General features: G+C 37.6%; 1 protein-coding gene across 1 annotated transcript in view; it reads left to right on the forward strand.

The window, feature by feature from the left end:
- agbl1 (AGBL carboxypeptidase 1) overlaps positions 1-21,239 on the forward strand; it is a 194,507-nt gene that overhangs the window by 96,209 nt on the left and 77,059 nt on the right. The window contains exon 18 of the mRNA XM_073831593.1: positions 964-1,144. Coding sequence (XP_073687694.1) covers positions 964-1,144 — 181 coding nt within the window. The remainder of the gene's footprint in view (positions 1-963; positions 1,145-21,239) is intronic.

A 21,239-nucleotide genomic window follows, 5' to 3' on the forward strand; every position in this document is an offset into this window, starting at 1 on the left:
TAACTATTTTTATTGGGGCTCAATGTAAAACTAAATAAATAAAATAAATAAAACATATTTAAAATTGTTTTTTTATAAATAAATAAATAAATATACATCAATCAATCAATCAATCAATCAAAGCATTATTATCCTTTTATTGTCTGTTAAATTATATGACTTTGTATGAACTGTATGATATTCATTTAAAAAACATCCAAACAAAATTTAAAAATAAAATAATGTACATTTTTAAAGCCATTAAAAATGTCCCTTTCAAATAGTATTAAAGTTTTTCTCTGTTTCAAAATCATTTTTCTTTTCATCATCTTGTCTATCCTTACTTCTCACTGACCCTTAAGCTGACTGCAAAATTGTAGGTCACATGCTATTCATGAACGTATGCCATTCATTATAATGGCAAAAGGCAGCAATAATAGCATTATCTCATTTTACGGCTCAAAAACAGAAAAAAAAAAAAAACATCACTCCAGCCTAATTGCATGGACATATTCAGATTCAATTAAATACAGAAAATGAAACGGAGCCGGTGAAAGAGCGCATAAACAGAGGCCATGCAGAAACTCATTATGAAATCATCAATATCAGAATCACACAAATTAGTCGCCCCTTCTGCCGTCTTTTGTGGGGCGGCAGCCAGGGCCATAATAGTCAAGCTAAATTAAATTTTAATGTGTTTTTGATAAGCTTTGTCCATCTCTTTTGGCTTTGTAAACTTGCTCAGCAAGGTGATGTAATTTTCCCATCCAGATGAAACGAGTCAAGGGAGACGTCGAATGAAAATCTGACGTGGCGTAATTGCCGTGTAATGTTGTGACAGCAAAATGTCACACTGATTTTGTGGCTTGAGCCATCCGTGATAGAAGCTACTCACTTCATGCCATACTAACAGGTATTCGCTACATAAATGTATGATTAAGCAATACATTAAAACCTCCTTTTTCATATTCATGGTTCTTGTAGGTAACCGGCCATGTGTGGTGCTGACAGCAAGGGTTCATCCAGGAGAGAGCAATGCCAGCTGGGTACTGAAGGGCACGCTGGAGTTCCTGTGCAGCAGTGATCCAGTGGCCGAGAGCTTGAGAGAGGCCTACATCTTCAAAATCATCCCTATGCTCAACCCTGATGGAGTCATTAATGGCAAGTATGTACACACACACACACACACACACACACACACACACACACACACACGCACATTCTGTAAATAAACTTTATTCATTATTTTCAAATGACCTTTGTCTTCCGCTGTGTTGCACAGTATCTAGCAGTTTTTGAAGGCAAGAATATGTGCTATAATACAGGCTTCACTCATTCTGTGTTATCTCAGTAAGTGTTGTTTGACGAGGAACATTTGTTTGAGGACCTTTACATGTTTGTATGAAGGTGGTGCTTCTCTATCTTTCAGTTGTTCTCTCTGTCTTTAAATCGTACATTTCATATTTGAAGGCGAAATTTTCTTTAATTTTATCGTTCTATCTAGCTATCATTCATTTATACTATCTATTGTACGTTCATTCGTTTGTTCTATCTCTCTTTAGTTCTGATGTCTCAAATGACCTATTTTTAATTTGCTGTTTGTTCATTTATTCGTTTGTTTGTTCGTCTGTCAGTCTATCATTCTATCATTCTATAGTTCGATCTATCATTCTTTCTATCTTTCTATCGTTTCTATCTTTCTATCCTACTGTTTATTTATCTATTGTTCATTCGTTTGTAAATTCTTTTGTTTGTTTGTTCTGTCTTTAGTTCTGACATCTCATATTTGAAGGCAACAGTTACCTATCGTGTGTGTTTGTTCGTTCGTTCATCTATCAGTCTATCATTCTGTAGTTTGATCTATCGTTCTATAATTCTGTCATTCTAGCTAATGTTCATTTGTTCTGTCTATAATTCGTTTGCTCGATTGTTTGTTTGTTCGTTCCATCTCTGTATTTAGTTATAATATCTCATATTTAAAGGCAACAGTTATCTACAATTCTACTATCTATCTATCTATCTATCTATCTATCTATCTATCTATCTATCTATCTATCTATCTATCTATCTATCTATCTATCTATCTATCTATCTATCTATCTATCTATCTATCTATCTATCTATCTATCTATCTATCTATCTATCTATCTATCTATCATCTATCTATCTATCATTCATTTCTTTTGTCTATTTATTGTACGTTCATTTGTTTGTTTGTTCTATCTCTCTTTAGTTCTGACGTCTCAAATTACCTATTATTCATTTGTTGTTCGTTTATTTGTTTGTTCGTTTGTTCATCTGTCATCCTTTCTATCATTCTAACATCCTAGCTATTATTTGTTTATCTATGTTTGTTCGTTTATAAATTCTTTTGTTTGTTTGTTTGTTCTATCTGTCTTTAGTTCTGACATCTCATATTTGAAGGCAACAGTCACCTATTGTTTGTTTGTTCATTCGTTCATCTATCAGTCTATCATTCTGTAGTTTGATCTATCATTCTATAATTCTATCATTCTGGCTAATGTTCATTTGTTCTATCTATAATTTGTTCGTTCGATTGTTTGTTCGTTCTATCTCTGTATTTAGTTCTAATATCTCATATTTGAAGGCAACAATTATCTACCATTCATTAGTTTGTTTGTTTTGTCTCTGTCTATCTATCAGTCTATCATTCTGTAGTTCAATCTATCATTCTATTGTTCTATCATTCTATCGTTCTAGCTATAGTTAATTTGTTCGTTCTATCGTTCGTTTGTTCGTTCTATCTCTGTCTTTGGTTCTGATATCTCATATATGAAGGCAAAACATTCGTTTATTTTTTCGTTTTGTTCGGTCTGTCTATCTATCAGTCTATCATTCTATAGTTCAATCTATCATTCTTTCTACCATTCTGTCATTCTATCTATCATTTTATCGTAATAGCTATCATTCATTTGTTCAATATCTGACTTTAGTTCTGACATCTCATATTTGAAAGTAACAGTTATCTATCATTCATTCATTTGCTCATTCATTCGTTCGGTCTGTCTATCTATCTATAGTCTATAGCTGTCATTCTTTCTATCTATCGTTCTAGCTAACGTTCATTTGTTCTATCTATCATTCGTTTGTTCGTTCTCTCTGTCTTTAGTTCTGACATCTTATAGTTGAAGGACAACAATTATCAATTATCTAGTTTGTTCATTCGTTCTCTTTGTCTATCTATTTATCTATCTATAGTCTATATTTTGATCTAGCATTCTTTCTATCTTTCTGTCATTCTAGCTATAGTTAATTTGTTCTATCTATCTTTCGTTCATTCTATCTCTGTCTTTGGTACTGATATCTCATATTTGAAGGCAAAAATTATCTAGCATTCCTTCGTTTGTTCATTCATTCGTTCAATCGTTCTGTCTGTCCATCTATCAGTCTATCATTCTATAGTTCGATCTATCATTTTTATATCATTCTATTCTATCTGTCATTCTAATCTATTGTTAATTTGTTTGTTTGTTTGTTTGTTTGTTTGTTTGTTCGTTCTATCTGTCTTTAGTTCTGACATCTCATATCTGAAGGTAACAATTATCTGTCGTTCATTAGTTTGTTCGTTTGTTCATTCAATCGGTTTGTCTATAGTCTATTGTCTATAGTTTCATCTATCATTCTTTCTGTCATTCTAGCCATTGTTCATTTGTTCTGTCTATTGTTCGTTTGTTTGTTCTATCTCTCTCTTTAGTTCTGATATCTCATATTTGAAGGCAACAATTATTTACCATTTGTTTATTTGTTTGTTTGGTCTGTCTATCTGTCTTTAGTTCTGACATCTCATATCTGAAGGTAACAATTATCTGTCGTTCATTAGTTTGTTCATTTGTTCATTCAATCGGTTTGTCTATAGTCTATTGTCTATAGTTTCATCTATCATTCTTTCTATCATTCTAGCCATTGTTCATTTGTTCTGTCTATTGTTCGTTTGTTTGTTCTATCTCTGTCTTTAATTTCGATATCTCATATTTAAAGGCAACAATTATCTACCATTCACTCATTTGTTCATTCGTTCGTTCAGTCGGTTGGCTGATTTTTTATAAAATATTTAGTGTAAACATAATATATTCAGATAGAGAGATAGAGAGATAGATAGATAGATTTCCTTTTTGTCAGTGACAGGTAACACTATATTGTTTTAAACGAAAAATCTTTCCATCATAGCCTGCAGGTTATAAATGACCTCTCACTGTAATATCACTGTTGCAGGTCCGTGCGTTTGGCACTAGAATATTCATGATTGCCTTGGGCATCTGTAAGCAGGCTATTTCTTCCCGCCTGAAAGTTCAGTCACCATCTTGTCCAACAGAGCCGCACACATTAAGGCAGTCACCTTTTTGCCCTTGGAATTGAGTACTGAAATGAAAAAGACAAATGTCAGCGTGTTTTAATCTACCGGATATCGCCATATCTCCCCTGCTGTTCCTAGCTAGATAGTATTTACATGTGTAAAACCAATACAGAGGTCAACTCCATGGCCGTCCCTGTTTAAGAGCTCTCCTCCCCGGCTTATCAACACTCTATTCACAGCCAGGGAATGATCGATTCTCCTCGCGGCTTCCTCACAACCGAGGGTGACCTGATTTCCTTGCTGAGAGACTGGGGTCTCCTCCGTTGCGTGGCCTCCTCCTTATCTCCAGTCATGTGTACAGGAGCTTCTGTATGCAGCGCTATTGATCAGGCATGCTAACTGTATTAGAGAGGATGCTCAGAGAATGGAGGTGTAGATCAGTGGGCGGCGAGTTAAAGGACACTCGCTCTTTTCATCCAAGCCAGGATTTATTCCTCCAGTGACCTCATAACAAGTGTGTGGATGATAAAAACATGATCTCCTGAAGTTATAGGCTCCAAGTCTGGAACTTTGCAATAACCAGATTTTTGTGAACTTTGTGGTATTTATAGACAAAGAATAGAGGAAGTGAGGTCAAGAATTGATCTGTGTATGTATAATCGCAGTTCCAAGCTCCTAAAAGGATAGTTAAAAAAAAAAAAAACATTTACTCATGCTCTAATGCCATCACTTTTCCTCATTCTGTGTTGCTCAAGCGTGTTTGTTGAGGAACATTGTTTGAGGACTTTTCTATAAAGGTGGCACTTTACGTTTGATTTTTATGAAAGCCGTTTCAGCCACAGAGTAAAAAGTTAGAAAAAAAAAGGTAAGTGCAACCTTTTTCTCAGAACTGCATGACATAAACTCACAAATGAAATGACTTTTTTTTGTAAAAAAATGCGAGTTTGCATTTCGCAATTCTGACTTTTTTCTTAGAATTGAGACTTTTTTCTGACTTTTGTCAAAAATGTAAGTTTGCATCTTGCAGTTCTGACTTTTTTGTCAGAATTTTTAAATATAAACTCACAATTGCGAGATAATTCTCTTTTTTCTCGCAATTCTGACTTTTTTGTCAAAAATGTGAGTTTGCATCTCGCAATTCAGACTTTTTTTCTTGCAATTCTGTTTTTTTCTTAGAATTTTGAGATATAAACTCACAATTGCGAGTTAATTCGTTTTTTTTCACAGTTCTGACTTTTTTGTCAAAAATTCAAGTGTGCATCTTGCAGTTCTGACTATTTTCTTAGAATTTTAAGATATAAACTCAAAATTGCGAGATAATTCCATCTTATATTCTCGCAATTGTGACTTTTTTGTCAAAAATGTGAGTTTGCATCTCGCAATTCAGACTTTTTTTCTTGTGATTCTGACTTTTTTGTTAGAATTTTGAGATATAAACTCACAATTGCGAGATAATTCTGTTTTTTTTTTCATAATTCTGACTTTTTTGTCAAAAATGCAAGGGTGCGTCTTGCAGTTCTGACTTTTTTCTCAGAATTTTAAGATATAAACTCACAATTGCGAGATAATTCTACGCTTTTTCTTACAATTCTGACTTTTTTGTCAAAAATGCAAGTGTGCATCTTGCTATTCTGACTTTTTTTCTCACAATTCTGACTTTTTTGTCAAAAATGCAAGTGTGCATCTTGCTATTCTGACTTTTTTCTCACAATTCTGACTTTTTTTGTCAAAAATTTGAGTTTGCATCTCGCAATTCTGACTTTTTTTTTCTCGTAGTTCTCACTTTTTTCACAGAATTTTGAGATATAAACTTAGAATTGCAAAAAATAAAGCCAGAATTTGCGAGATAATTCACTCTTTTTTTTTTACAATTCTGACTTTTTTTGTCAAAAATGTGAGTTTGCGTCTTGCAATTCTCACTTTTTTCTCAGAATTTTGAGCTATAAACTCACAATTGTGAGAAATAAAGTCAGAATTGCTAAATAATTCAGACTTCTTTCTCACAATTCTGACTTTTGTCAAAAATGCGAGTTTGCATCTCACAATTCTGACTTTTTTCTCATAATTTCGAGATATAAACTCACAATTGCGAGAAATAAAGTCAGAATTGCTAAATAATTCAGACTTCTTTCTCACAATTCTGACTTTTGTCAAAAATGCAAGTTTGAATCTCACAATTCTGCCTTTTTTCTTACAATTCTGAAAAGAAAAATGTCAGAACTGCCAGATGTAAACTCGCAATTGCAAGAAAAAAGTTGTGAGATAAACAGTTGCAGTTACCTTTTTTATTTATTTTTCTTTTATTCAGTGGCAGACACTGGCTTCCATAGATTTTATTTTTTATAGAATTTATGTGCTTGTGTCATTTCCCAAACCTGTATGACTTTTTTCTGTAGAAAACATATATATATTTTATTTTTGTCCTTGCATTGAAAGTCAGTAGGTACATTTTGATGTTGTTTTGGACTGTGACTTTCATTGTATAGACAAAAACAGTTGACACATTCTTTAAACTATCTTCCTTAGTACAGGTTTGGGGTGACATAAGGGTGAGTAAATTAATTTAATTTTGGGGTTAATCTCTTTTAAGTGTCACAACACGTGCACCAGTGCAATCCCGCACTCTTATTGAACCCATTCAGTGTTTGTTTTCCCATGAGCCCCCACAAATTACCATGGCAAATTTAGATTTCACTTCAACAAAGCTCAAATTTTCCTTTAGGGTATTACTTCCTGTGTGGGGGGCCTTTATTAACAGTTTCAGGGGAGCTTGTTGCTTGGTGACAGGTCTGAGGTACGTGGGAGAGCATTTTGATGCCTTTAGCGCTGATCTCACATCCTCAGTAACACAGACGCCAGGTCTGTCGACACTGAAAGTGATGTAGGTGCAGTCAGGAAGCAATATTAATGCATGCATTGTGTATTTAGATAAATAACCTTGTAGTTTTATTCAATTTCTTACTGTTCATGTGTTCAAAAGCTAAAAGTTTAGCAACAGAATTCACAAATGCACCTCCATAAAGTCCCCCGCATGCTTAGAAAGCGGCAGAGCTCACCTTTAAGATTGGACGTCTTCTAAATATGGGTACTTTCGTCAGTTTCATTTATATGGTAATGCAGTATTGCATAGATATAAATACAGCGGTGTTGCAAGCCCTTTGAAATGGAAATGACAATGTGTGAAAAGGTCACATTTGCTTCCATCAAATTCATCACAGACTTTAGAAATTTCGAAGGGAAATATCCATAATGTAGGTCAAGGGGTCTGATGTTTTGTGAAACCCTGTGTCCCTTTTGAATCATATTTTAACACGGAGGAAAACGTGTTTATGAAGCTGTGAAAGCAGCGTTCGTTGTGAAATGCTATTAGCGCAAACCATTTTACAGTACTGTTAGATAATATAATATGATTACTTCAGACTCATATTGGTAGCTTACCAGCCATAAAATTAGATAATGACGACTATTTAGATAGAATACTTATACTTAAAGATGTATTTTCATCAAATTAGCATTATATACAGGCTATTATTTACTTCAGAAACGCACAAAGTGGCTACTGTTTGTGGCTAGTTTTACAATATATTTATTTTAAACTTCTCAAACGTTCAGGAATCCCTGAGAAGCACAGATGTTCACATTTTTTAAGTTTGCTGATAAAACGAGTGAAGTTTAGCTCTTATGGCACTGTTTATGTAGCATGTAGCGTAAGCATTCATAAATATCTGTGATTTTCTTATTGAAATGGAAAGACAATCCATTCAGCAATATTCTCAAATTTGTACAGGAACCTCAGAGAAGTACGTCGATGTACACATTTTTTGCATTTGCTGATAAAAAGTTTGAAGTTTACCTCTCTCAGCGTTGTTTATGTAGCATGTAGCGTTAGCATTCAAAGAGATCTGTGTGATTCTCTTGTTAAAATTGGAAAAAGACAATCTATAACTTTTTCTGACTGCAACAACTGGGAGATATAAATATTGTGAAATTATTACAATTTCCAATATTCTGTTTTAATATACTGTAACATGTAATTTATTCCTGCTATGCTAAGCTGGATTTCTAGCAGTCATTACCTCAGTGTCACAATGCAGCTATTGTTTGTGGCTAATTTTACAAAATATTTGTTTTAAACTTCTCAAATCTAGATGTAGTACGTAGATGTACACATTTATTTGAGTTTGCTGATAAAAAGTGTGAAGTTTAGCTCTCTCTGTGCTGTTTATGTAGGATTTAGCATTAGCATTCACATAGCTAATTCTGTGATTCTCTAGTTGAAATTGGAAAAAGACAATCCGTCCAGCAATCTTTTGTTGACTGCAACAACTGGGAGATATAAATATTGTGAAGTTTGTACAATTTCCAATAACTGTTTTCTGTTTTAACATATTTTAACATATCATTTATTCCTTTGATAACAAAACTAAATTTCCAACAGCCGTTACCTCAGTGTCACAATCCAGCTATTGTTTGAGGCTAGTTTTACAATATATTATTTTTAAACTTCTCAAATGTGTACAGGAACCCCTGAGAAGCATATATTATTTGAGTTTGCTGATAAAAGCTTTAAAGTTTAGCTCTCTCGGTGCTGTTTATGTAGCATGTAGCGTTAGCATTCACAGAGATCTGTGTGATTGTCTTGTTGAAATTGGAAAAAGACAATCCGCTCAGCAATCTTTTGTTGACTGCGGAGACCGGGAGAAGTGAACGGATGTGACTTGTGACAAACAGCAGTTTGGCGTCTGGCGTTATCTTGCCGAGCGACACGTTGGGGGGTGAGATTACAGAGCTCACTTCCTGCTCTTGCTTAGCATGGGACAAAACAAGAGGTGTGAACAGACTCAGGCGTTCCGAGGTTATATTTTCATCTCTGGGTGTATTCATCACACAGGCTGTTGTCAAAAGCGTCTGTCGGTAATGTCAAATAGAATTGGGTTTCCGACATTGTGAACTCCCATACGAATTGCACATCAGCTGTACATAGCCTGCAGCATCGTTTCCTAGTGTTCCTGATCAGCTTCCCTGCTCGTGCTGCTCTCAATAAAAGCTGGACTGGTAAACATGAAGCACTGATAAGTTCACTGGCCCACTGATGTGATTGTGGACTTAAATGTAATTAGGGGAGAACAGGGCACAACCTAAAACTTTTTGACTTTCTTAGTTTGTGTAAATTCACATGGGGTTCAGAGTATATTAATTTTACACTTGTCTAGTACAAATATGTTGTATTGTTTCATAATTAGAGTGTATACTTTTTCTTTATTTACCCCAAAAGATTGGAAGTCAAATGTGACAATATGCCCCATAGGTGGGGTACATTCTAAAATCTGATTGTAACATAAAATTATTAGCTTTTTAAGTTAAATATTGCATTTTTTAAGAATTAATTGTCAAATTGTCAAATTTAAGTTTGACAATTAACACAAACAAATAGACCACCCCAAATGCTTTACTTTTTTTGAAATAATTTCTGAACATTGACTCATGCACCTTATTCTTACGGTTTCTAATTAAAATTCAATATAAATAGTGTAAATTACACTACCACTCAAAAGTTCTTGATTTTTAATGTTTTTAAAGAAGTCTCTTCTTCTTCTGAGAAAGCTGTTCTTATGCCGCCCAGTGATGGTTTATCTGTGTCGAAATGCAAGAACAGAAACATTGTTTTTGTATTGCAGAAAACAAGATAAAAAATCTAAGAAAAACATTTTTTGCAGAGTAGTCTGTTGTGCACACGAGATAGTCTCTCGTGAGCACGCAGTATACTTTAGTGAGCATGCGATAATCTCGTGAGCAAGCAATAATCTCTCGTGAACAGGCGATAATCTCGTGAGCAAGCGATAATATTGTGAGCATGCAATAGTCTCTTGTGGTAAACATGAAGCAATAGTCTGTCGTGAACAACCGGTAGTCTTGTTAGCATGCCATAGTCTTTCGTGAGCAAGCGATAAACTCTCGTGGTCAGATGATAATCTTGTGAGCAAGCGATGATATTGTGAGCACGCAATAGTCTCTTGTGGTAAACATGAAGCAATAGTCTGTCGTGAACAACCGATAGTCTTGTGAGCACGCAATAGTCACATGAGCACGCAATAGTCTCGTGAACATGCGATAGTCTCTCAAAACCTTTCTTGTGAGCATGCTATAGTCTCTCATGGATGCAATAATCTCTCGTGAGCAAGCAATAGTCTCGTGAACACCCGATAGTCTCTTGTGTGCACATGATAACATCTTGTGAACGGTACAGTCTCGTGAGCAAGCAATAGTCTCTTGAGCACACAATAGTCTTGCTAAACCTTTCTTGTCAGCATGCAATAGTTTCTCGTGAACACGGGTTAGTCTTGTGAGCAAGCGATATTCTCTCGTGAGCGTGTGATAATCTCATGAGCAAGCAATATTCTCTCATGCGCACGCGATAGTCCCATGAGTATGCGATAGTCTCTCGTAAATATGATAATCTCGTAAGCATGCGATAGTCTCTCGTGGGCACGTGGTAATCACATGAGCATGAGATAGTCTCTCGTGAGCAAGCGATCATCTCTCGTGAACACGGTATAGTCTTGTGAGCGAGCGATATTCTCTTGTGAGCATGTGATAATCTCATGAGCAAGCAGTAGTCTCTCATGAGCATGCGATAGTCTCATGAGCATGCGATAGTCTCGTGAGCATGCGATAGTCTCGCAAAACCTTTTTTGTGAGCATGCGATAGTCTCTCGTGAATGCGATAATCTTGTGAGCACGCAATAGTCTCTCGTGAAAACGGGATAGTCTCTCGCATGCAAGCAATAATCTCTCGTGAAAACGATAATCTCTTGTGAGCAAGCAATAATCTCTCGTGAACACGGGATAGTCTCGTGAGCAAACGATATTCTCTTCCTGAGCATGTGATAATCCTATGAGCAAGTAATAGTCTCTCATGAACACGCAATAGTCTCGTGAGCACGGAATAGTCTTGCAAAACCTTTCTTGTGAGCAAGCGATAGTCCCTCGTGCAGACGCGGTAATCTCGTGAGCACGCAATAGTCTCTCATGGGCACGTGATAGTCTCTCATGCACATGCCATAGTCTTGTGAGCAACCAATAGCCTCATGAGCACGCGATAGTCTCTCAAGCGCATGCCATAGTCTCATGAGCGCATGATAGTCTTGTGAGCATGTGATAGTCTCTCGTGAGCATGCCATCGTTTTGTTGTAAGCATGCGATAGTCTCTTGTGTGCACCCGAAACGTTTCTTGTGCAGATGTGAAAGTATTTTTTTTATTATTGTAAATGTCCCTTTAGGGGCACAGTATAAATGTCTACACACTTTTGACCAATTTATTGCAACCTTGCTGAATAAAAGTTCCAAAAAGTCTTTTTTATGGGTATGGGTATTGCTTTAAAGGGTTGAATTTAGAGACTCAAGTTCTTAGAGAAGCTTTTAACATTTTTGCAGTCGGTTGTTTTTTGTGTTAGCATACTAAAACCCTCAGATATTTTTCATTTCTGAATTCAGACCATTTAAAGAGGTTATGAACTCCATTTTTTTATTATTTTCTTCTGTTCTCTGAGGCCCACGTATTACAGTATGTTCTCAAGATTTTTACATCAAAAAGCATAAAAATTTACAAGTAATAGGCCATTTTCTGTTTTGTTTTGACCCCTCACATCATAGTGCCACTTAAGATATTTTTAGACTAACAAGAACATTTGAGTTCTGAAACTTACAGGATGTTTTTATAGTACCAAGTAGTTATCAAAATATGTCCATTTGTACATTCTAGAGATTCCACATGCCAGAATCAAACTTTCAAACCTCAAGTTGTCCTTTGCTAGGCCAAATGGCAGACATTTTAATTCTATCTTAATTTCCCCCCAGCCAAGTATTTTGCATTCACTGGAGAGGACAGCTGTATCTGATTCACTGATTATTGGACATATTTGACAACTATTCCACACCTATTCCCCAGGCCAGAGTCAGCTTGGCACATTGCAACCATTTAGGGGCAATTCGCATGAATCATCGGGCCGACGTCTGGCACGGATCAGACTGCGCTCAGCACAGTCGAGCGGGCATCTGCCAGTGCTTTCTCTTAACGTGGCGAATAACCAGATGAGGCTCTCATAAGCCGCCAATGCTTGTGTGGGCTAACAACCCAGATATGGCATTGGATAAGAACGCGATCGGCTTGTTTGCTTGAATAAAGACTGTGTAAAACGGACCGGCAAACAAGCAATAAATCATGCTTTGTTAGTTCAGATGCAAGATGGAGTTTAATTATGCCTGAAATTGAATTTGTTTGACCACTGTGACTAGTGGAAACTTGAAGGGCTGTGATGTATAATTTTGGTTTGGAGAGTCAAGGGAACTTTAAAGGCTTTTCACCAGCCTGTCACAGAATGGTTGAAAAGGGTTTGGGCGGTAATGATCACAGCTGTCCGCCCGTACAAGCTGGGGCCGTGTACCCACACCAGCATATGTACCTTTTAACAGAGGTCTCTTTTGTGCATATGAGCTGGGATGCCAGTGCCTTTGAGTGTCGTGCGTTCACCCCATGGCATGTTCCAGAAAATTGGTTCGTTTGTTTAGGAAATGAGCTTGGTGGGTAGATTCTAGATTGTGATTGGTTGATCTGACACCTTTTATTGTATTCATATAGGACTCTTAAGTATACAAGGACTCAATTGGGACCATTTTCTCATCTTAATGAATACAGCACAAATTGTTGTTTTTAAAAAATAGGGTTTTATGTTTCAGATGCTCAGTTTTAGTTTGCATTTAGTGCTTAGGATAACAGTGCTCACTCAGCTTGTCTTTTTACGTTGTTCCAGACCAGTGTATATATATACTGTATATCAGTATATCATTATACAGTATACTATATCAGTATACAGTAGTCAACATTTGAAGTGGATCAAAATTTTTCATCTTAGGTTGTCCAAAACAACCAAAACAATAACTGTTCTTGTTTTAGGACAACTTTGATAAACTTTTTTAATCCACTTCAAATGTTGACTACTATATACACACATAAACACATGCACACTATGTTAAGTATTGTTATATTTTATATATTTTAATTTACTTTTTACTTAATTGTATTTTATTTAAATAGAAAATATCAAATATAAAAAAATGAAAAGAAAAAGATATTTTATTACTTATTAATATTGTTCTTATTTTATAGATTTTTTTTTTCTTTTTACACTTTAATTTATTTTATTTTGTTATTATTTTTGTATATGTTATATTAAGTTGTTTGTTTTATACACACACACAATGTAAAATAATATGTAATACATTTGTATTATTTTAATAATATTTTTTATATTTATTTTATTTTTTGTATTTAAAAAGAAAACACGAACATATTAAAAAAAGAAAATATTTTATGCTATTATTTTATTTCTATATATTTTATTACTTATTAGCCCGGTTTCACAGACAGGGCTTAGACTAAGCCAGGATTAGGCCATAGTTCAATTAGGACATTGAAATAATTTTAATAAACATGCTTTAGAAAAAAAACATTATTGGTGCATCTTGAGACAAAACAAAGGCACTGATATATTTTAAGAACAATCAGTGCAATTTTTTTTCAGTTGAAACAGCTTAGACTTACATTTTCTTTTATCAATGTTTTACTTACTTTTATTTATTTTCTTTTTATATATTAATTTATTTTTCCTTTTAATAATAATTCATTTTTTGTTTTTTGTTTTTTTGTTACTTTTATACAAGTTTATTTTATGTTTTTGCCTTTTATATTTATTTTAATATAGCATTACATTTTTTTTAAAGCATCTACATATTTAAATTACTTATCAGTGATCAAAGTATTGTCTATGTAATTAAGATAATCTACTCTTGTGTCATTCTTGTGTCACTTTTGTTTTTCTGCAAACCTCTTGTTAGCTCAGAATTTCACAAGAGAATTATGCCTTGATGTTTATAACTAGTAAGTGTATGAATTTCCATAACAGAGAGCCACCAAAACCTTGTGTTCCATTTAGTCTGAAGTAACTTGCCATCTATTATCAAGTTTTACTTTTCCTGCCCAAATGTACTCGGTGACCATGAGGAGGTGAGTCAGTTTTAGCTGTGCCCAGCACCACACCGAGCACTAATTCACTTCTGCAACTTTCTGCCTGTTGCTGACACTTGGGAACTCTCTGGTGACAGCTTTCAGGTAATGAAATAACCCAGCTGGGATATTCTTTACCCCTGTCAGGGACACAGAGTACAATACTGTCATGTCAATGGAAATGATTCAGCTCCGTAAAGTGAGAGCAATGCTGAAATATTTGGCCCCAGCAGGGTACGCTTTCTCTGGCTATTGAAGTCTTGGGGCGTGAAGTACCCTTGCCACTCTGCAGACAGGAAATTTGAGATAGCCTGACCCTGTTCAGATGCTGCTGCTGACGCAGATTCTGGCTTTATTCTCAAGGTATTGGCCGCCTGGACAAACACAGCACCTGCTGCAGCCAAGGAAGCGGGATGTTATATAGTACGTTTCTCATTCCGAGGAGAAACTGGCCTTAGATTTGCTCTACTCGCTATTTCACTCTACTCATCAGTATCAAGTTTATTATCTCAGAATTGTTTATTCTCAAATTATCAAGTTTATTATCTCAGAATCAGAATTGTTGCAACTGCGAGAAATTCAAACTCGTAAATGCAAGTTTGTATCTCGCAATTCTGACATTTTTTTCTCACAGTTCTGACTATTTTCCTCGTAATTCTGACTTTTCTCTTTTAATCGCAAGTTTTTACATCTTGCAGTCCTGTCTTTTTTCTCAGAATTGGATTTTATAACTCGCAATTCTGAGTTATAAAGCCAGAATAGTGGGATATGAACTCGCAATTGCGAGAAATAAAGTTACAGTTGTGAGATTAAACTTCTAACTTTTCTTGCAAATGCAAGTTTGTATCTTGCAATTCTGGCTTTTTTCTTGCAACTGCGAGTTTTTACATCTCGCTATTCTGACCTTTTTTTGTTTATATCTCACAAATCTAAGGAAAAAAAGTTTCTGTCTTGCAAACTATAACAGAATTGTGAGATAAAAAGTCACCTGACTTTTGCAATTCTGACTTTTTTTCTCACAATTCTGACTTAACTCACAATTGTGAGTTATAAAGTCATTTCTCGCAATTTCTAGTTTATATCCTGTTGTAAGGGTGGTTTCCTACAGTGGTTCAGGCTGTAGGATTGAAGAAGTGTTATCAGCACAATGGTATAAAGCCGTACTTCACTAGTCTATTACCACCCACCTGCCGCTTATACCAACGACGGAAATAGGCGCAGTTAGAATAGCTAAATATGTGGGAGAGCGTTGTTATTGAGTGACTATATTGTATTGCAATAGGTAGTGAATCAATGTTAAAGTTACATCAAGACTAGTTAGCACATCATTTATCATTAAAATGGTTTAATAACAATGTTTTGTTATGGTGACATGTAAATTGGTTACAAAATAGATGAAGGATGGTAAAAATAGACAGTTAATTGTACCCAAAGGGGGGGTAGAGAGAGAAAGAGAGCAGAGCCCCAAGAAGAGAGCTCCAGCAAAGAAAGAGAGAGCAAGGTAAAAAGAAGCGGCAGAGCAACAGTTACAATCTCATTTTATACTTTCCTTGACCATGTGACTGAAACCCAAATGTGAGACATTCAAACTGACCAATCAGCAAATTACAGCTTCACCCTCTGTAAAGGTGTGACAATTAGCAGACCCCCGATCATGTATACACTATCAGCTCCTCTGTGTCCTCAGGAGTGACAAATGACCCTTTTGTTTGGGGCAGGAAAGCAGAAGTCTTTGATAATTTTCAACCTTACACCGTTGTTCTGACTTTATAACTTGAAATAGCGAGTTTATATAATGCAATTCTGAGGAAAAAAAGTCTGAATTGTGAGTTTATATCTTGCAATTCTGACTGTAACTCGAAATTGCGAGAAAAAAAGCCAGAATTGCGAATTTGTATTATGCAACTCTGAGAAATTAATGTCAGAATTGCGAGATAAAAACTCGCCTGACCTTTTTTCTTGCAATTCTGACTTTTTTCTTACAATTTTGACGTAGTAACTCACAGTTGTGCGTTATAAAGTAATTTCTCGCAACTGCGAGTTTATATCTCGCTATTCTGACTTTATAACTTGAAATTGCGAATTTATATCTCGCAATTCTGAGAAAAAAGGTCAAAACTATGAGTTTATATCTCGCAATTTTGACTGTAACTCGAAATTGTGAAAAAAAAGCCAGAATTGCGAATTTGAGAAATAAATGTCATAATTGTGAGATAAGATTTTTTTTCTTACAATTCTGACATAATATCTCACAGTTGTTATAAAATATTTTCTTTATATCCTATTTTGACATTTATTCTCAAAAATTATACTAAAAATTATGAGTTTATATCTCGCAATTGCGAATTTGTATTATGCAACTCTGAGAAATAAATATCAGAATTGCAAGATAAAACTCACTTGACCTTTTTTCTTACAATTCTGACGTAATAACTCACAGTTGTGCGTTATAAAGTAATTTCTCGCAACTGCGAGTTTATATCTCGCTATTCTGACTTTATAACTTGAAATTGCGAATTTATATCTCGCAATTCTGAGAAAAAAAGGTCAAAACTATGAGTTTATATCTCGCAATTTTGACTGTAACTCGAAATTGCGAGAAAAAAAGCCAGAATTGCGAATTTGAGAAATAAATGTCATAATTGTGAGATAAGATTTTTTTTCTTACAATTCTGACATAATATCTCACAGTTGTTATAAAATATTTTCTTTATATCCTATTTTGACATTTATTCTCAAAAATTATACTAAAAATTATGAGTTTATATCTCGCAATTGCGAATTTGTATTATGCAACTCTGAGAAATAAATATCAGAATTGCAAGATAAAAACTCACTTGACCTTTTTTCTTACAATTCTGACGTAATAACTCACAGTTGCGTTGCGAAGTAATTTCTTTATATCCCGCTATTTTGACTTTTCAGTTGCAAGTTTATATTATGCAAATCTGAGAAAAAACTCTCTAAAAATCTCGCTATTCTAACTCAAAACTGTGAGAAAAAAAGCCAGAATTGCGAGATACAAACTCACCTGAACTTTTTTGTTGCAATTTTGTTGCAACACGCAATTGTGTGTTTTAAAGACATTTCTCACAATTGTGAGTTTATATCCCGCTATTCTAACTTTAGGACTTGCGATAGTGAGTTTATATCATGCAATTCTGAGAAAAAAGTCAGAACTGTGGGTTTACGTCATGTAATTCTGAGAAATAATTGTCAGAATTGCGACAAAAACTCACCTGACCTCTTTTCTTGCAAATCTGACTTTATTTCTCAAAATTCTGACGTAATAACTCACAGTTGTGCATTTTAAAGTATTGTATTTGTATTATGCAAGTCATGATTGTGAGATTAAAAAAAAAAAATCGCAGTTTCCAGGTACATAGTTAGTTCTGGTCATCATTTATTAGGCAGAGTGATTTTTAGTGTATGTTTAACAGTTCTGTAATGATTTCTTGTTTGTTTCACTCTATTTGTATGGGTTTTTTTAAACAATAAGTGGAAGTGAAATGTAATATTGTGTATTTCTTACTGAGAAGAGACTCTGGCCTTGAGTTTTCTCTACTAGCTATTTCCCTCTATTCATTAATATCTGTCTAACTAGATTATAGATGTTAAGGTCGTATGATACAAAATTGATTGCATTTACCCTCTCCGTAGTTTCCCGCTGGCCTTCACCTTTAACACCAAAACAAAAACCAACCGAAGCAATCCCTCCAAACAGGGCTTTGTTTCCTGGTTGTCCCTCTGGAAACCTGGAAACAGTTTTTGTTTAAACAGTCACTGTAATCTGCAGCGTACACCCCATCTGTCCTATCACCCTGTTTTCCAATGCCTGCAGCCACTCATTTCCGACCTCGTTGTTTGCTTTTTTCCTTTCATTCGTATGTTTTTCCCTAGATGGGATGAACAACAACAGAACGGTTGAAAACATCACACGGTGAGACGGTTTGTGCAAACGTCGATCGTGCTGTGATCGTTTTATGGTACATAACGCTACATGAAAAGGCAGCAAAGCTTGGGTTGATTCATACCGTGTCGCACATGAGGCGAACACAGATCGGGGGCGGCTTCCTGTCTGCGATCCCAACCCCGGAGATGCTTGGAAGTGGGCTGAGCTGTATTAAAATGTTTTGATTCATGGGGGCGGTCCAGCATGCGACAGTGACATATTGTGGAGGCCCCCGTGGGCTGGAGGCAGACAGGTAGAAGACAAATGGATATCGGCCCGTGCTGTTCATCATTCCGTTGGGCTAACAGTGACCACAGCCAACTTACCCCAGCCAAGCCCACACCATCTTCACCTCCTCCTTCCAGCTCCTTCTTCTTCTCTCTCTTTTTGTCTGAGTTGTTTGGTTTTGGTGCAGATGATGGCCACCCTGTGTTAATTTGTACAGTTTGTTTTTAGTTGTCAGGTACTGTCTTGATGAAAATGTCCTTTAAATGTAGACAATACCTTGTCTAGTCTAGCATAATTGCGAGTTAGATGTAACCTTTAGTAGGCTTAAAATTGTTAACAGTAAGAAAAAACATTTTGGTAACGGAAACATGCAAAATAAGAAATTGTGGAAGACTACCAAAATTATTTAGAGAAATTTTTACATTAATCAAATTTGTATGGTAGCCCGTTTTGCAAGTTTTGATCGCACAATTCTGACTTATTTTCTCGCAAATGCGATTTTGTATCTTGCAATTCTCACTTTTTTGTCACAAATGCAATTTTATATCTTGCAATTCTGAATTTTTTTTTTCAAAATTCTGACTTTTTTTTCTTGCAAATGTGAGTTTGAATCTTGACTTTTTTTCTGATTTTTTTTCTCACCAATTCGAGATTGTATCTCGCAATTCTGACTTTTTTCCTCACAATTCTGACTTTTTTTCTCACCAATTCGAGTTTGTATCTCGCAATTCTGACTTTTTTCCTCACAATTCTGACTTTTTTTCTCACCAATTCGAGTTTGTATCTCGCAATTCTGACTTTTTTCCTCACAATTCTGTCATGATCTGGGCTGTGGGTCTCCCCTCAGCCTCCTGAGGTCGCTGTTCCTACACTGCACTTCCTGATTGCATTCACCTGTCTTTGTCATTAGCACTGATTTCACTCACATCTGTTCACAATCATCTGGTCTTTAAGAACTCTCACCTTTCACTCCTGTTTCATGGCTGCATTGTCTTATGTCTTGTGTGTTAATTTGTGTTCCTGATATTCTTGATCTTGTTCCTGGTTTTGTTATTTTGTGTTTCAGTTTATGTTCAGTTTGTGCCGTGTTGGCCTTTTGGTTTGTTTTGTTATTATTTTCATTAAATATAACTTACCCTGCATTTGGACCCAGACATCATTTCCTCTATCTCACCGTGACAGAATGCAGCCATCCAAAATGGGTTCAGCGGGAAGGATTTTTTTCGGGGAGGCGAAGATTCTCCGTTTGGCGGCGGCGGCGGACGCGCGTTTGGGGGCGGCGACCACCCGCTCTGTTCCCGACACGACGGGAATGTCCTTTGAGGCGGCGTCGGCTACTCGCTTCGAGTTTATCTACGCCTGCCTGGCTGAGATGGACGCTCGTAGGGCCGAGACTGCACGGATGCGTGCCTGCTTTGCGGCGGGGGCGGAGAGGCTCTTCCGCGGGGAGACGGCGGTGTCCGTTGTCTCCGTTCCTGACGCGCAGGTGACCACGCCCTTTGTTCCTGACGCGGCGGTGTCTGCTATCTCTGAGGCTATCTCCGTGCCTGACGCGGCGGTGTCCGCTATCTCCGTGCCTGACGCGGCGGTGTCTGCTATCTCCGTGCCTGACGCGGCGGTGTCCGCTATCTCTGAGGCTATCTCCGTGCCTGACGCGGCGGTGTCCGCTATCTCTGAGGCTATCTGTGCCTGACGCGGCGGTGTCCGCTATCTCCGTGCCTGACCCTGCGGTGTCCGCTATCTCCGTGCCTGACACGGCGGTGTCCGCTATCTCCGTGCCTGACACGGCGGTGTCCGCTATCTCTGAGGCTATCTCCGTGCCTGACCCTGCGGTGTCCGCTATCTCCGTGCCTGACACAGCGGTGTCCGCTATCTCCGTGCCTGACACGGCGGTGTCCGCTATCTCTGAGGCTATCTCCGTGCCTGACGCGGTGGAGTCCGCTATCTCCGTGCCTGACGCGGCGGTGTCCGCTATCTCCGTGCCTGACGCGGCGGTGTCCGCTATCTCTGAGGCTATCTCCGTGCCTGACACGGCGGTGTCCGCTATCTCCGTGCCTGACGCGGCGGTGTCCGCTATCTCCGTGCCTGACGCGGCGGTGACCGCTCTCTCTGTTCCGGACGCGGCGGTGTTGTCCACGCTCTCTGTTCCTGACGCGGCGGTGACCGCGCTCTCTGTTCCTGACGCGGCGGTGACCGCTCTCTCTGTTCCGGACGCGGCGGTGACCGCGCTCTCTGTTCCGGACGCGGCGGTGACCGCTCTCTCTGTTCCGGACGCGGCGGTGACCGCTCTCTCTGTTCCTGACGCGGCGGTGACCGCTCTCTCTGTTCCGGACGCGGCGGACGCGGCGGTGACCGCGCTCTCTGTTCCGGACGCGGCGGTGACCGCTCTCTCTGTTCCGGACGCGGTGGTGACCGCTTTCTCTGTGCCGGACGCGGCGGTGACCGCTCTCTCTGTTTCTGACGCGGCGGACGCGGCGGTGACCGCGCTCTCTGTTCCTGACGCGGCGGTGACCGCGCTCTCTGTTCCTGACGCGGCGGTGACCGCTCTCTCTGTTCCTGACGCGGCGGTGACCGCTCTCTCTGTTCCTGACGCGGCGGTGACCGCTCTCTCTGTTCCGGACGCGGTGGTGACCGCTTTCTCTGTGCCGGACGCGGCGGTGACTGCTGGCGTTCCTCTGGCGGCTATGCCAGCTCACGTTCCT

Source organism: Garra rufa, chromosome 25, assembly GCF_049309525.1.
Source record: "Garra rufa chromosome 25, GarRuf1.0, whole genome shotgun sequence".
Lineage (NCBI taxonomy): Eukaryota > Metazoa > Chordata > Actinopteri > Cypriniformes > Cyprinidae > Garra > Garra rufa.